The sequence below is a fragment of the Chionomys nivalis genome, chromosome 7, assembly GCF_950005125.1.
Source record: "Chionomys nivalis chromosome 7, mChiNiv1.1, whole genome shotgun sequence".
NCBI lineage: Eukaryota > Metazoa > Chordata > Mammalia > Rodentia > Cricetidae > Chionomys > Chionomys nivalis.
Genome location: NC_080092.1, coordinates 13891782 through 13906236, shown reverse-complemented (window position 1 = coordinate 13906236; position 14455 = coordinate 13891782). Strand labels below are relative to the sequence as shown.

General features: G+C 47.4%; 1 protein-coding gene across 4 annotated transcripts in view; it reads left to right on the top strand.

Annotated features, from left to right (window-relative positions):
• The first annotated feature begins 1279 nt into the window (after nucleotides 1-1279).
• The window catches only part of Rab11fip3 (RAB11 family interacting protein 3), a 75650-nt gene continuing 62474 nt past the window's right edge, over nucleotides 1280-14455 (top strand). For 3 of the 4 annotated variants that reach the window (XM_057774239.1, XM_057774238.1, XM_057774236.1), the window contains exon 1: nucleotides 1280-3228. In XM_057774239.1, coding sequence (XP_057630222.1) covers nucleotides 1615-3228 — 1614 coding nt within the window. In that variant the 5' untranslated portion in view covers nucleotides 1280-1614. The remainder of the gene's footprint in view (nucleotides 3229-14455) is intronic. The other variant, XM_057774235.1, reaches the window with a different exon arrangement.

The following is a 14455-nucleotide window of genomic DNA, read 5'->3' as shown; positions in this document are numbered from 1 at the left end:
CTTGGTCCAATCAGGAAGGTACACATTCTCCATGCAGTAGTTCTATTTGGGCACAAAAGCCATGGAAGCCATAAATATTTTTCTTAGCTTTAGCATACAACAGGAACACCTGCTCCTCAGAAAGCCAGCCTCAGGCCTGCCGGAGAACACCAAAGGACAGATGGATCCTTACCATAATATCCCTAAATGGAAAGGCTGGCCCTTACTGGCACCGCCTCTGAGGGTGTTAGCTGGCCAAAGGCAATTTCCAGTCCTTGCATTAGATGGAAGTGACTTTATTTTTTGAATGCAATTTTCCTTACAAAAGCATACAGTTCTTACAAGAAAATGAGACTGTGGTTTGGAGAAGGGACCATATCACATTCCTTTTCCCGAAGCCAGATGCACAAAGCCTCCTATCATGTGCTGGGAATTTTGCCATGGGGGATGACTCAGAAGTTTGGACAGGGCTGTACACCTAGAAAGAGAACTCAGTTTTCAGCTTTTGCCAAAGCTGCTTATGAAACCATTCTTATCTATGGTACCCACGAATGCGAAAATTGGTTCATACTTTCTCCTTGCTCTTGCCTGGATGCACCTCATCTGATCCCAACAGGCCTAGTCTATTGCACGGCACTCCTGACCGTGACCTCTGATGACAAGGGTATTGGATGACAAGCCTGACGATCAGCACTGGATATCAAATTTAAAAACCTGCGCTGAGCGGGTAGAGTCAGTCTGTAATCCAAGGCAGGAGGATCAAGTGTAGCTTGAGCTGCTTGAGTTCCTGTTCCAAAAAGCTACCAAACAACAAATCAAAGAAAAACAAAATCTGTGCCTCTGCACTTCACAGTTCGCTCCCGTGGAGGAATGTGCGAGCCCTTCAGATCCTAACCTTGTCTGACTTTGGGCAATTCCTCACCTGGCGCGAGGTCAGAGCGCTCCTGTGTCTCTGCTTGGTACCCTGCCCATTGGTGTTCTGTTCTGAGCTACCAGCTTGTGAAGGAGTCACACAGGAGAGACTAGCGGCTTCTCTTGGTTATGGGCATGTTTGGTTTCCTGTTCAGCAGTAGTTTCCCAAAGCCTATCCTCACGCGCCTCTTCCCGCGACATCACGCTTCGCTCGCTACACCCGCGTAAACCATACAGACCTTCCAAATGGGGAAGATCAGCATCACCCCTAAACAGGGCCTGCTTCGAACCTGCCTTTATAGCAACTCATGGGGGCGTGGTCAGGCCACAGGACGTACTGGCGTCACGCGCGACGGAGGGCGGGCCGGCGCCGGCGTCCCTCACTGGGTCCCTAAGCTCTGGCGCTCAGGCTTCATCCTCCGCTGCCCGGCTGGTACCTGTCTCCTGCCGTCCGCTCCCCGCCGCCGGGTCCTCACATCGTCCGGGCCGCGCCGCCGACATGGGCCCGCGCCAGCCGCGCTGCGGGGCCGGGAGCCGTTAAGGCGCGGTGCGAAGATGGGCGAGGGCGGAGCAGGGCCCGAGCGCCAGCCCCAGCAGCCCGGGCGCCCCGCGCGCGCCCGCCCGCGTCGCCGCGGGGATGCCCGCGCCCGCCGCCGCGCCCTGAGCGCCTTTGTCTGCCTCCCGCGCCACTCGCATCACCCCTAGTTTAGCCGGCGCCGAATCATGGAGCTGAGCCCGCCAACCTCCCTGTCTGATCACGACGAGCCGGCGTCTGGGCCCCAGCGCGGGGTCAAGGGGCCGGTGGGGCCCGACGCTCTTCGCGGCTGGTCAGATGAGCCCGAGGAACACGCCCAGCTTCAACGGTGGCCAGAGGGACCCAACGCGCCAATCTGCTGGCCCGAAGAGGTAGAGGAGCCTGTCGCTCCTAGCCACTGGGTCAAAGCGCCCGACGCCCCTCGCTGTTGGTCCCAGGAGCCCGACGTATCCTATCACTTGGCCAAGGAGCTGGAAAAACCCGACGCCCCTCGCTGCCGACCCCAGGAGTCAGACACACAGTGCCACTTGGCCAAGGAGCTGGAACAGTCCGACGCCCCTCGCTGCTGGCCCCAGGAGTCAGACACTCAGTGCCCCTTGGCCAAGGAGCTGGAGGAACCCGACGCCCCTTGCTGTTGGTCCCAGGAGCCAGATGCACAGTGCTCCGTGGCCAAGGAGCTGGAGGAACCCGACGCCCCTTGCTGTTGGTCCCAGGAGCCAGATGCACAGTGCTCCGTGGCCAAGGAGCTGGAGGAACCCGACGCCCCTTGCTGTTGGTCCCAGGAGCCAGATGCACAGTGCCACTTGGCCAATGAGCTAGAGGAACCCAACGCCCCTCTCTGCTGGCCCCAGGAGCCAGACGCACATTGTCACTTGGCCAAGGAGCTGGAACAATCTGACGCCCCTCGCTGCTGGCCTCAGGAGTCAGACGCTCAGTGCCCCTTGGCCGAGGAGCTGAAGGAACCCGACGCCCTTTGCTGCTGGCCCCAACAGCCCGACGTACCCAGCCTTTTGGCCAAGGAGTGGGAGGAATCCAACTCACCGTGCTTCTTGGCAGAGGAACTGAAAGAGCCTGACGCCCTTCACTGCTGGCCCCAGGAGCCCGATGCACCGTCCTTCTTGGCCGAGGAGTTGGAAGAACCTGACGCCCCTTACTGCTGTTCCCAGGAGGTGAACACAGGGTGCCTCTTGGCCAAGGAGACAGAGGAGCCTGACGCTCCCCACCTGTGGCCCGGGGAACCCGATGTATCGTGCCTCTTGGTCAAGGAACCGAAGGGATCCGATGCACCTCGTTGCTGGCCCGAGGAGCCCGATGCACCCAGCTCACCGTGTTTCTGGGGTAATGAACCAGAGGAGTCTGACGCATCTCGTTGTTGGTCGGAGGAGCCCCAGGTGCTGTGCCTCTGGCCGGAGGAGCAGAACGCAACGCTGTGCTGGCAGGAGGAGCCGGATGCACCCTGCTTCTGGCCGGAGGAGCGAGAGGAACCCAGAGTTCCATGTCTCCAGTTTAAAGAGCCAGAGAAGCCCAAAGTCCCGTGCAGCTGGCCGGGGGAGCTGGAAGACTGCCGCCCTATGCGGGGCCTACCCCTAGAGCCTTTGCCTTCCGAGGGCGAGCTGCTGCAGGCATGTCCCGGGCCACCCTCGGACCCAGGCTCGTCCTTGTCGCTGTCCAGCGAGCCCGGGACAGCCCAGGAGGAGGGTGCGCGCCTCAGGACTGTGTTCGACGCCCTGGACAGGGATGGGGATGGCTTCGTCCGCATCGAGGATTTCATCCAGTTCGCCACGGTCTACGGGGCAGAGCAGGTACGGTTCTGGTAGGGAGAGGTGTTGCTGATTTCTATTTAGGGTAGTTTCTGGAATTCTTCCCTTTTAGAGGAGGGTACATCCAGGGGCCAAGCGTCCCCTCCGTTAGCGTTAACCTTGCTACTTATTTCCTAGCGTCCGTGGGAAACCGTCTTCAGTGCCTCACTTCTGCCACCCATGTTAGGACATCAGAGGCCAGACTTGTAGATGCCTCTTGAGTAGTTTACTGTGTATCCTGTTTGTTGTACTCGGTTTTGTTTGAGAGACAGTGCAATTAGAAGCCAGAAGGACTTAGGAATAAAAAATGGCTGGAGTTGTAGATCAGTGGAAAAAGCATCTGCTTCAAGCTCGGGGCCTGGAGCTCAGTCCTTTGAACCACCTAAAGGATTTCTGCTCTGCAGTAAAGTGACAAAATCAACAAGCACAAAAATAAATCTTAGTGCATGCTCGTCACGCCAGCATTTAGAAGGCTAAGACAGCATTGCTGCAAGCTGAAGACCAGCTTAGTCTACATAGTGAGTTCAAGACCAAGTTGGGCTTCAGAGTAAGACCCTGTTTCAACACACACACATGCATGCCTGCACACACCAGAGTACGCAAGAGTTAGTTCTGAACCATGATCAAGAAAAGGAGAGAAATGAGCCCAGGAGCTTCCTGACAGGTGCCAGAGCTAGCAGAGCTCTCAGGGCCTCCGCTCTTACGGGAGTGGAGAGATGTATGGAAAGGTGACAGGCACAGTTCTCCTGCAAGGGTCCCACACATTTACTGCCCACTCTTGGAGAAGCTGGTTCGGAGACCAAGCCCTGACTGTCCCCTTCAGCACTTGTGTTGGCTGAAGATGACAGCAGGGCTGTTTGCTCTGCTAGTAACCTAGAAGACATCAGCTAGGTTACGTGTTCTCCTTTATTTTATGTCTCTGAAAAGACATCAGTTAGGTTATATGTTCCCTTTTATCTTACTTATTGGTTGGAAGTCTCTGAAATTTTCATCTGTTCATCTTCATGTTATTCATTTTTCACACATGCAAACATTTGTTTAGTGGGTGTTCAAGTACATTTGCATGTTGGAGCTTAATGGTTTTTTTTTTTTGGTTTTTTGAGACAGGGTTTCTCTGTAGTTTTGGAGTCTGTCCTGGAACTAGCTCTTGTAGACCAGGCTGGCCTCAAATCCATAGATCTGCCTGCCTCTGCCTCCCTAGTGCTGGGATTAAAGGCGTGCGCCACCACTGCCTGGCGAGCTTAATGGTCTTTAAGAAAAAAGCTAAAAATAAGCAGGGTGTGGTGGCATCCAGCATTCAGGAGGCTAAGGCAGGAGGATGTCAAAATTGAGGTCAACCTAGATACGTAGCAAGACTATCTCCAAAAACCTAGAGGAAGAAAAAAGCAAAATTGATAGATTTCTATTAGTCATAATGTTAAAACCTCTGTTTGCAACATCTGTAGAACAGTTGGAAAGCACTGGGCCCTGGTTAACTCAGTGTTCCCTACTGAGCTGACACCTGGACCAGCCAGCTTCCGGCAGGCTTCACTGTTGAGCCCTCCCGCTGGCCTTTACCCAGGGAGCTGCTTGGTTCTTTCCTTTTTGTTCCTGGCCCGGAGAAGTCTTTCCAGTGCTTGGCAGTTGTTTACTGGTGTGCTGTGTCTTTAAACATACTCTTGCCTCCAGATCCAGTGTACCAAGCCAGGCCAGAGCTGCATTTGCTCTGTACCATGCCTCAACTCTGCTATTACGTTTTCATGGCATCATTGCTGTGGTCCTCTGAGGTGGTAATTAGGCAGGCCCTTTTCACCCTTACTCCACAGGTTGGAAGCTGGGAAAGGCTTTGTAGCTTCCCCAGGCCTCACTATGACTGGACTGGAGAGTCTCTCTCTTTTTCAGCTCTTAACCCACAGACAACTCTAGATGTAATGGTTGGGGATATTTCCGCCGCATCTTAGTTTAGTGAATTACACAGTCTTGGTCATCACCTCTCCAACTTGAGTACTTTGGGGAAAACTTGGCTACACTTGTTGCCCCTGGCCTTAAGCTTCTTCCTCAGAGGGCCTCACCATGTAATTCTGGCTGGCCTGGAACTCACTCTATAGATCAGGCTGACTCAAACTCATAGAGGCCCACCTGCCTCTGCCTCCAGAGGGAGTCACCACTCCCAGTACCGCACAATCACAATCTTGAATAAGGACTAGAAGTGGGTCACAATTCTCTGCTTGGACAGTTCCTGGTGGAATTTGCAGTTTGGGAAGCCCTGATGGCCAAGGATTTGCTGGCACAGAGAGTGGAGGAAACCTTCTAGGTCCTTTTGCTTTTTAGTAGCTCAAGAGGAAGAGCTGTTGGTTGACTTAGCTGTGAGTGGTCTTACTATTTGCAGGAGATAATACAGAATGTCAGTGTATGATGAGGTTGGCAGCCTTCATGGCTCAGACATGCTGAATACATTATAGAGGAGCAAAGGCAGGAATATTAACCAGTAGTGCAGAAGTTTGGAGAAACGAAATTTAGAGAAACTTTGAAATTTTTAAGATGAAAAAAATCTTGAACCTACATAGTAGAGAGAGCTGGTGAGTGATGGCCCTAGAGTTCTCAAGTCTCAGTGGTTTCAGGAGCTAACTCGTCTGTGAACGCTTAAAAGATTTATTTTATTACTTCTTTATGCGTCTGTGTGAGAATACTCGCAGGGGTCTGCCTGCAAAGCTGGACCTACAGGAGGCCGTGAGCCCCTTGACTTGGGTGCTGGAAAGTGAACAGTCTCTAGAAAAGCAACAAGCCCTTAATTACTGAGCCAGCTCTTCAGCCCCTGCACCTTTCAACGCAGATTGCTGAGGCTTTGTGATTGTTATCTGTAAATGATTCTGTATTTATCTAAAAAATTGAGGTGGATTTTTGGTTACGCTGGGTCTCACTCTGTAGCCTTGACTGGCCTGGAAACTCAGAGTTACTTATCTCTGCCGTCCAGGCGCTGGAATTAAAGGCACGTGCCTCCTTGCCTAACCTAGGCCTAACCTAAACTAAGGTTTCTTTGTTTTTCTTTTTTCCATTTATTTAGGCTGTAAATGAACAAGAATGCCCAGACTTGTGAAGGTCAGGGGACAGCTTTCTGGAGTTTGGTTTTCTCCTGTATTTGTTGTCAAGCCCTCAGGCTTGGCAGTAGGCACAGGTACCTACTGAAGTACCTCACTACCCTCTGTGCTGAGGAGGGTGACCTTGAGCTCCTAATCCATCTGCCTCCACCTCCCAAGTGCTGGGATTCCGACTGTTAGCCGCCAAACTGGGCTTCAGTGTCTTTTATGTAATATGTTTATGAAGTTAGCGTTTTCAATTATTAAGCAGGTTGTCTGAATTTTTTATAGAGCACTCCGATTTATAATAGAGATGACTGTCATGTCCCTCTCTGTCACAGTCTGCGTGGATCTTATTACCTCACCTGGTGGCATATCAGGTGTGGTGTAAAAGCATCCAGTGTCATTCTCAGGAGGGAGAAGGGGTGTGGTAGAATGTCTAGTTTCTTCTTGTACTCTCTCTTTTACTTTTGAGACAAGGTTTCTCTCTGTAACAGCCCTGACGGTCCTGGAACTCACCCTGTAGACCAGGCTAGCCTCGAATTTACAGAGATCCACCTGCCTATGCCTCCCAAGTGCTGAGATTAAAGGTGTGCGCCACCACCACCCGGCTAAGACAGGGTTTCTCTGTGTAGCCTTGGCTATCCTGGAACTAGCTCTGTAGTCCAGGCTGGCCTCGAACTTGAGAGATCTGAGTGCTGGGCTTAAAGAAGTGCACCACCACCACCTGGCTCTCAGCATTTACTTTTTTTTTCTTCTTGAGACAGGGTTTCTCTGTGTAAAGTCCAGCTGTCCTAGGACTTGCTCTGTAGACCAGTCTGGCCTCCAACTCACAGAGATTTGCATTCCTCTGCCTTCCAAGTGCTGGTATTAAAGGTGTGCGCCACCACCGCCCAGCTTCAACATTTACTTTTTAAGGGCCACTGATCCTTTCCAAAAAACAGTACTGGTTGGAGCCATGAGTACTCTGATTTTGGAAGGCATGGTCTGCCCTCCATAGCACTTGTAGAGGATGCAGAAGTGAACTTATTTCTGCACAGTGTTCCTGCTTCTTGTTCCTGCACTTTTGCCTGTGGGCACTTGGAAGTTCTTAGGGATATTTGGCATTGTGGTTTATTGCTCCCTAGTTCTTTCTGGTCTCTGTCCTAGCTTTGTGTTGGAATGAAAATGGGCATATGTGATCTGACTTGGTGGCACATACTTTTAATCCTATATTTAGGAGGCAGAGGCAGGTGGATTTCTGTGAGTTTGAGGCCAGCCTGGTCTACAAAGCATGTTCTAGGTAAGTAGGGCTACACAGTGAGAGCCTGTCCCGAAAGGAAAGAAAGAAAGAAAATGGACACGTGTGAGCTTGGATGTGTATGGAAGCATTTGTGTGTCGGAGCTGTGTGTGTGAGTGACTGTGTACGAGAGCTTGAGGGAGTGTATACTTCTGGATCCGTGTTGACTGAATTGCTAAAATCAGATGAAGTTCCTGTTTGTTCTTGGATAACAGATAGCTTTGTTAGCATCTAAAAAAAGAACTGTTTTATATTCTAAAAGTAACACATGCTTATTATTAAACAAAGCACAGGAAAACAGTGGTGTAAAATATAAGACCATCTGGGCATGGTGGTACAGAACTTTAATCTCAGCACTCAGGAGGCAGAGGCGAGCAGGTCTTGGTGAGTTGAGGCCAAACTGGTCTATATAGTGAGTTACATTCCAGCAAGGGCTATATTACATAAATAAATAAAATAAAAATAAAAATTGTAGAGTGGTGGTGTCACACGCTTTTAATCCCAGCACTTGGCAGGCAGAGGCAGGTGGATCTCTGAGTTTGAGGCCACTCTGGTCTACAGAGCAAGTTCCAGGACAGCCAGTGTATCTAGGGCTACACAGAGAAAGTGTCTCAAAATATCCAATAAATAAAAATTAAACAACAAAATAAAAATTATTATTTAGGCCTGGAGAGATTATTCATTGGTTAAACACATATACTACTCCTGCAGAAGACCCAGGTTTAGTTCCCAGTACCCAGGCTCACAACTCAAGGAGGTGCAATGCCTTTGGCCTTTACAGGTACTGGAATACACACACACATGCCCACACACAGACACTTAATTAAAAATAACAAATATAAGTCTTTAAAATAAGTAATACAAAAGCCAGGTATGGTAGCCTTTTGCTCTAATACCAACCTTATGGAGGCTAAGGCAGGAAAACTGATGTGAGTTCAAGGCCAGCCTTAGAGTGCAACCCTGTTTCAGTACCCACCAAAGGGAAAGAGACCCCAACAATAATGTGTGACCAGTATTTCCTACCCTGAGATTATTTCATGTTAGCACATTTTCTTTCTAAATTTTTTAAATTAAAATTTACTTTTATTTTTAGGGTTGTGAGACCCTCTCTGTAGATTGCTGGCCTTGAGCTCATGATCCTTGTGAGTGCTAGAAGAGGCACTCCTTTGTTTGTTGTAGGAAGGCCACTGATCATTTCCTGACCACCCAGACTCCCAGAATAATCACACAGAAACTGTATTAATTAAGTCACTACTTGGCCTGTTAGCTCTAACTTCTTACTGGCTAGCTTTTACATCTTAATTTAACCCATTTCCATTAATCTGTGTATCGTCATGTGATTGTGGCTTACTGGCAAGGTTTGGCATCTGTCTCTGGTGGCAGCGGCTCCATGGCTTCTCTCTGACTCCACCTTCTTCCTCCCAGCATTCAGTTTAGTTTTCCCCGCCTAGCTAAGTTCTACCTTGCTATAGGTCCAAAGCAGTTTCTTTATTAATCAGTGGTAATCACAGCATACAGAGGGAAATCCCACATTACCTCTCCTTTTCTGTTTAAATAAAAAGGAAGGATTAACTTAAAGTAAAATTACATATAATAAAACAGTTATCAAGCAAGAATTACAGTTACAATATTTATATCTACTTTATCTTTTATCATAACTAAGGAAAACTAATAATAGCTTTATTTTTCAACTCCATCAAAGACTCCAGAAGGGGGCTGGAGAAATGGCTCAGCAGTTAAGAGCACTGCCTGCTGTTCCAGAGGTCCTGAGTTCAGTTCTCAACAACCACATGGTGTCTCACAGTCATCTGTAGTAAGATCTGGTGCCCTCTTCTGGCCTGCAGAACGCTGTATACCATAATGAATAAATAAATCTTTTTTTTTTTTTTTTTTTTTGGTTTTTACAGAGATCCGCCTGCCTCTGCCTCCTGAGTGCTGGGATTAAAGGCGTGCGCCACCAAAAAAAAAAAAAGACTCCAGAATGATATAATATTACCTAAGTAAACAGGAAGTGCACTGTAAACAAGTTCCAAAACTCTAGAAATGACAGAGACGTCTCACTGTCTGGATAGTCACCCAAAGTTCTTTTGTAACATAGCGGGCATCCAGTCTTCGGCCTACAGGCCCATATCAGTACCCTACAGTATCCAGCAGACTTTTCAGTTTCAAAGACAGTTCCACCTATATTGGCAGTTTGTCATTCACTTTCTTCTGTGTCCTGCAGAATGTCTGGCAGACTCTTTTGTGTAGCAGGAACCCTGAAGGACCATCTCACCTTTAGTCAAGTTCAGCAGTCATTTCTCTGTGGGTCCTGCATGTCTAGTTCATACAGCACAGCATTAAGCAGTCCAGGCAAAGCCAGTTTCTTGCCAAAATGGCTAACCAATGCCATCAGGAGCCTCTTTGATGCCCATCATCCTCTTGAAGTAGATTGATGCTGCCAGGAGCAGATGTGTCTCACTGTCATGAAAAGTCCTAACTTTTTTTTTTTTTTTTTTTTTTTGGTTTTTCGAGACAGGGTTTCTCTGTGGCTTTGGAGCCTGTCCTGGAACTAGCTCTTGTAGACCAGGCTGGTCTCGAACTCACAGAGATCCACCTGCCTCTGCCTCCCAAGTGCTGGGATTAAAGGCGTGCGCCACCACTGCCCGGCTCTAACTTTTTTTTTTTTTTAAATATTTATTTATTTGTTTATTATGTATACAGTATTCTTCCTGCAGGCCTTATTACAGATGGTTGTGAGCCACCATGTGGTTGCTGGGAATTGAACTCAGGACCTTTGGAAGACCAGGCAATGCTCTTAACCGCTGAGCCATCTCTCCAGCCCAAGTCCTAAATTTCTTAAAACATTTTAAATGCCACATTCTGAAGGTCTCTGAAAGATTTGAAGAATACCTATCTAATTGAAATACATCTTTATATATCTAGAAAACTTAACTAACATGACTACAAGCTTGACTATTATGGATGACTATCTTTTAACCTATATTTCTTAATTATGCATTATATTTTAAAATAAGCTGCACAAATACAATACCTTAATCAAGAGCAGAAATATTTATACAGTATAAAATATTGACCTTAAATTCGTACCAAGATCTGTATTGATGCAAATCTTTATAGCATGTGTTACCATGTCAAATTTTCCCATTTTTTTTCGAAACTGAAGTTTACTGATATCTAGGGTGTGTGTTTGTTTAAATTTTGTTTATTATTTTATGTTTATGGATATTTTGAACTTCTGAGCCCCTTGCCTCTGCCACCCAATATGTATTATAAAATATAACACATATAATACACATATATGTTAGTATATATGTATATTTGCATATATATGCTATAATAATTGCAGGCATGTGCTACCATGCCTTGCCATCTCATCTTTTTTTGCTTATATTTTGCTGAAATATACACCTCCTGACTTATTCTCCTACACAGAGGCCTGTGACACCTCTCTAGGCTTGTAAAGACAGATGTGAAATCCTTCACCTCTATAAATCATTGGCCTAATAAATGGAACATTGTTCATATGAGAACTTTGTAACTCTTGTTTAGGTTACATTAAGCAGTCTGCCAGTAAGCTGATTACTCATACTTTTTAAAGTTTAAATGGTAATTTTAATTTTACTAACTCAGCACCAATAAAAGTGAGCAAAAGTCCACTTGATTAGTAAGATTAAAATTTTCTCTGAAAGAAAACCAGATAACAAGATCATCTTTCTTGGCGGCAGTGGTGACAGAAGGCAGAGATAGAGGCAGGTAGATCTCTGTGAGTTCGAGACCAGCCTGGTGTACAAAGTGAGTTCCAGGACAACCAGAGCTACACAGAGAAGCCCTGTCTTGAAACACCAGAAGGAAGATCACCTTTCTCACTTAAAGTTCAGGTTTTGGGAGAGAAAACAGAGAATAACTGGCCTTCTGCTTCCCCTCTGCACAAGCTCTCACCGTGCAGCCCAGTCTGCCTGGAGTCACCACCGCCTACTTCAGCCTCCCAAGGCTTGGATCACAGTGGTTTCTCAGTGGATTCTTGATGCTTGTGGGCCCTGTTGAGTCTGATCCTGATTATGCTAGTGGAGGAACTTGGGGTCTTTTAGTTAGTTGTCTCTGCAGCTAGATGGAACTCAGGATCTCACATGTGAAAAACAAGTGTTCTTACCATAGAGCTCCATCCTCTCCCAGGATCCCCAAGCTGTCCCCAACCTGTTGTCATTGTGACACTGTGTTCTCATCTACAGAATTCACTCCAGAACCATGCAATTGAGTTAACAGACAAACAACCCTCCCCACCCACAAATAAAAACAGAAAATCTACCTCGGAATGTTTAGAATAAGTTTACAATTCTGTTGGCTGCATTCAAAGCTATCCCGAGTCACACACAGCTCATGGGTCAGACTGTCTTCAGAAGGTAGTAAGGTGCCTTTGCTCAGTGTATTTACCTTTCGTTTTTTGAAAAATTGTTTTAAAGATTTATATTGTTTTCAATTGTGTGTGTGTGTGTGTGTATGTGTGTGTGTGTGTGTAAGTCTGTGTGTAGTTATATGCATGTAAGTGCTTGTGCTCAAGGCCAGAGGCATAGGGTTCCCCTGGAGTGACAGTTGCAGTTGTTATGAGCCACCTGACATTGGTGCTAGGAATCAAACTCTGGTCCAACTTTAAGACAGGGTTTCTCTGTGTAACCCTGGCTGTCCTCGAACTGGCTTTGTAAACCAGACTGTCCTCAAACTCACAGATACACTTGCCTCTGCCTCCCAAATCCTGGGATTAAAGCCTTGCCATGCCCACCTGGCTACCCCCCTCCCTCCCCGTTAATATTCTGAATGACTGAGCCATCTCTCAACCTCCCATTTTAAGATTTACTTTTTTTTTTTTTTTTTAAATGTTTGTATGTGTCTCGCCCACAGAAGTTAGAGGGGTCAAATTGCCTTGGGGGCTGGAGTTATAGATGGTTACAAGCAACCTGACATGGGTGGGAACTGAACTCAGATCCTTCGCAAGAGCAGCAGTACAATCTGAGGTAGTTGTTTATTTTTGAGGCAGGGTCTCATCTAGTCCAGTTGATCTCAGCCTTGTTACATAGTTGAGGATATGAACTTGAACTTCTGATCCACCTGCCTCTGCTTCTGAGTGCCGGCATTTCAGGCACATATGACCATGTCCATGTCTGTTTACATGGTGTTGTGGCTCCATGCTAGGCAAATGCTCTGCCCACTGAACCACAGACCCAGTCCTGGGAAGTGATTTCTAGGATCTACTGGTAGAGAAAAGAATGTAGGTTGGTCTGCGAGCATAAGGACTGTTCTATAGAATTCTTCGTCTGGAAGGTAACCAGAGCAGCCAAATTGTAGAGACCCAGTGGGATAGCTTGCTAGGGGTTCCTGGAGGGGTTTGAGGTTGGAATGGGGTGGTTTAGGGGATAGAGTTCAACTGGGGAAGATAGATGTGAATAGTGCTTACATAGAGTGCATCAGTTCTTAGTACTGCAAAAGCAAACACACAAACCAACCTCCCCCATATGTTAGCATGAATGGCCTTATAGCTTTTTTTCCCTCTTTCCCTCCCCCTCCTCCTCCTCCTCCTCCTCCTCCTCCTCCTCCTCCTCCTCCTCCTCCTCCTCCTCTTTCTTTCTTTCTTTCTTTCTTTCTTTCTTTCTTTCTTTCTTTCTTTCTTTCTTTCTTTCTTTCTTTCTTTCTTTCTTCTTTCTTTCTTTCTTTCTTTCTTTCTTTCTTTCTTAACAGGGTGACAGCCCAAGCTGGCCTTAGATGTACTCTGTAGCTAAGAATAACTTGGACTTTTGATTCATGCTTCTACCATCCATGTCTGGTTTATGTGGTGCTGGGGAGCAAACCCAGGATTGTGCGTGTTAGGCAAGGTCTCTACCAACTGAGCTACATCCCTATCCCTGTAAATGGCACTTTTATAAAAAAAAAAAAAAAAAAATTAGTGTAAAGACTGCTGTTGGATGTTTTTTTTATTTTTTTGGATTTTTCGAGATAGGGTTTCTCTGTAGCTTTTTGGTTCCTGTCCTGGAACTAGCTCTTGTAGACCAGGCTGGCCTCGAACTCACAGCCCGGCTGTTGGATGTTTTTTTAAAAGCTGGGCAGTAGCGGAGTGTGGTGGCACACGCCTTTAATCCCAGCACTTAGGAAGCAGATCTCTGTGTGAGGCTGGGGGGAAGGTGGGAGGGGGAACTGTGGCAGGGTAATAAAATAAACTTTAAAAAATTAAAAAGAGCCGGGCGGTGGTGGCGCACGCCTTTAATCCCAGCACTCGGGAGGCAGAGGCAGGTGGATCTCTGTGAGTTCGAGACCAGCCTGGTCTACAAGAGCTAGTTCCAGGACAGGCTCCAAAACCACAGAGAAACCCTGTCTCGAAAAACCAAAAAAAAAAAAAAAAAAAAAAAAAAGAGAGAGAGAGAAAGAGAGAGAGAGGCTCCAGATAACTAGGGGTGCTCCCAAGGAGGACTCAGGATCTGGACTCAGGATCTCAGCAGACTCATTCTGAGATTAAGACTGACGCAATGGTACAGGACCAGGAACGCAAGGTAGATCTAAGCCCCTAAGCGCAGTCCAGGAGGAACTACTGAGGCTGCACTCTTTGGGAATGCACCATCTGTCTGAGAACAAGCTTCTTGGGTGGCTCCCGCCTGAGACTGGCTGCTGCACTTGCACCCAGTGTGGATGGCAGCAGAACTGGGCCACCTGGCCCGGCCTCTCTGCATGAGCTGCTCTGTATGGAGCTGTGATGCCAGCAGGTGTCTCTGAGGTAGTGTCCTTTTACGTGTAATGCGCAAAAACCATTCTTCTATCTACAAAGTGGATGAAAATTTTGTTGTTGTTTTGTTTTCGAGACAGCGTTTCTCAATGTAGTCTTGACTGTGCTGGAACTCGTTCTATAGA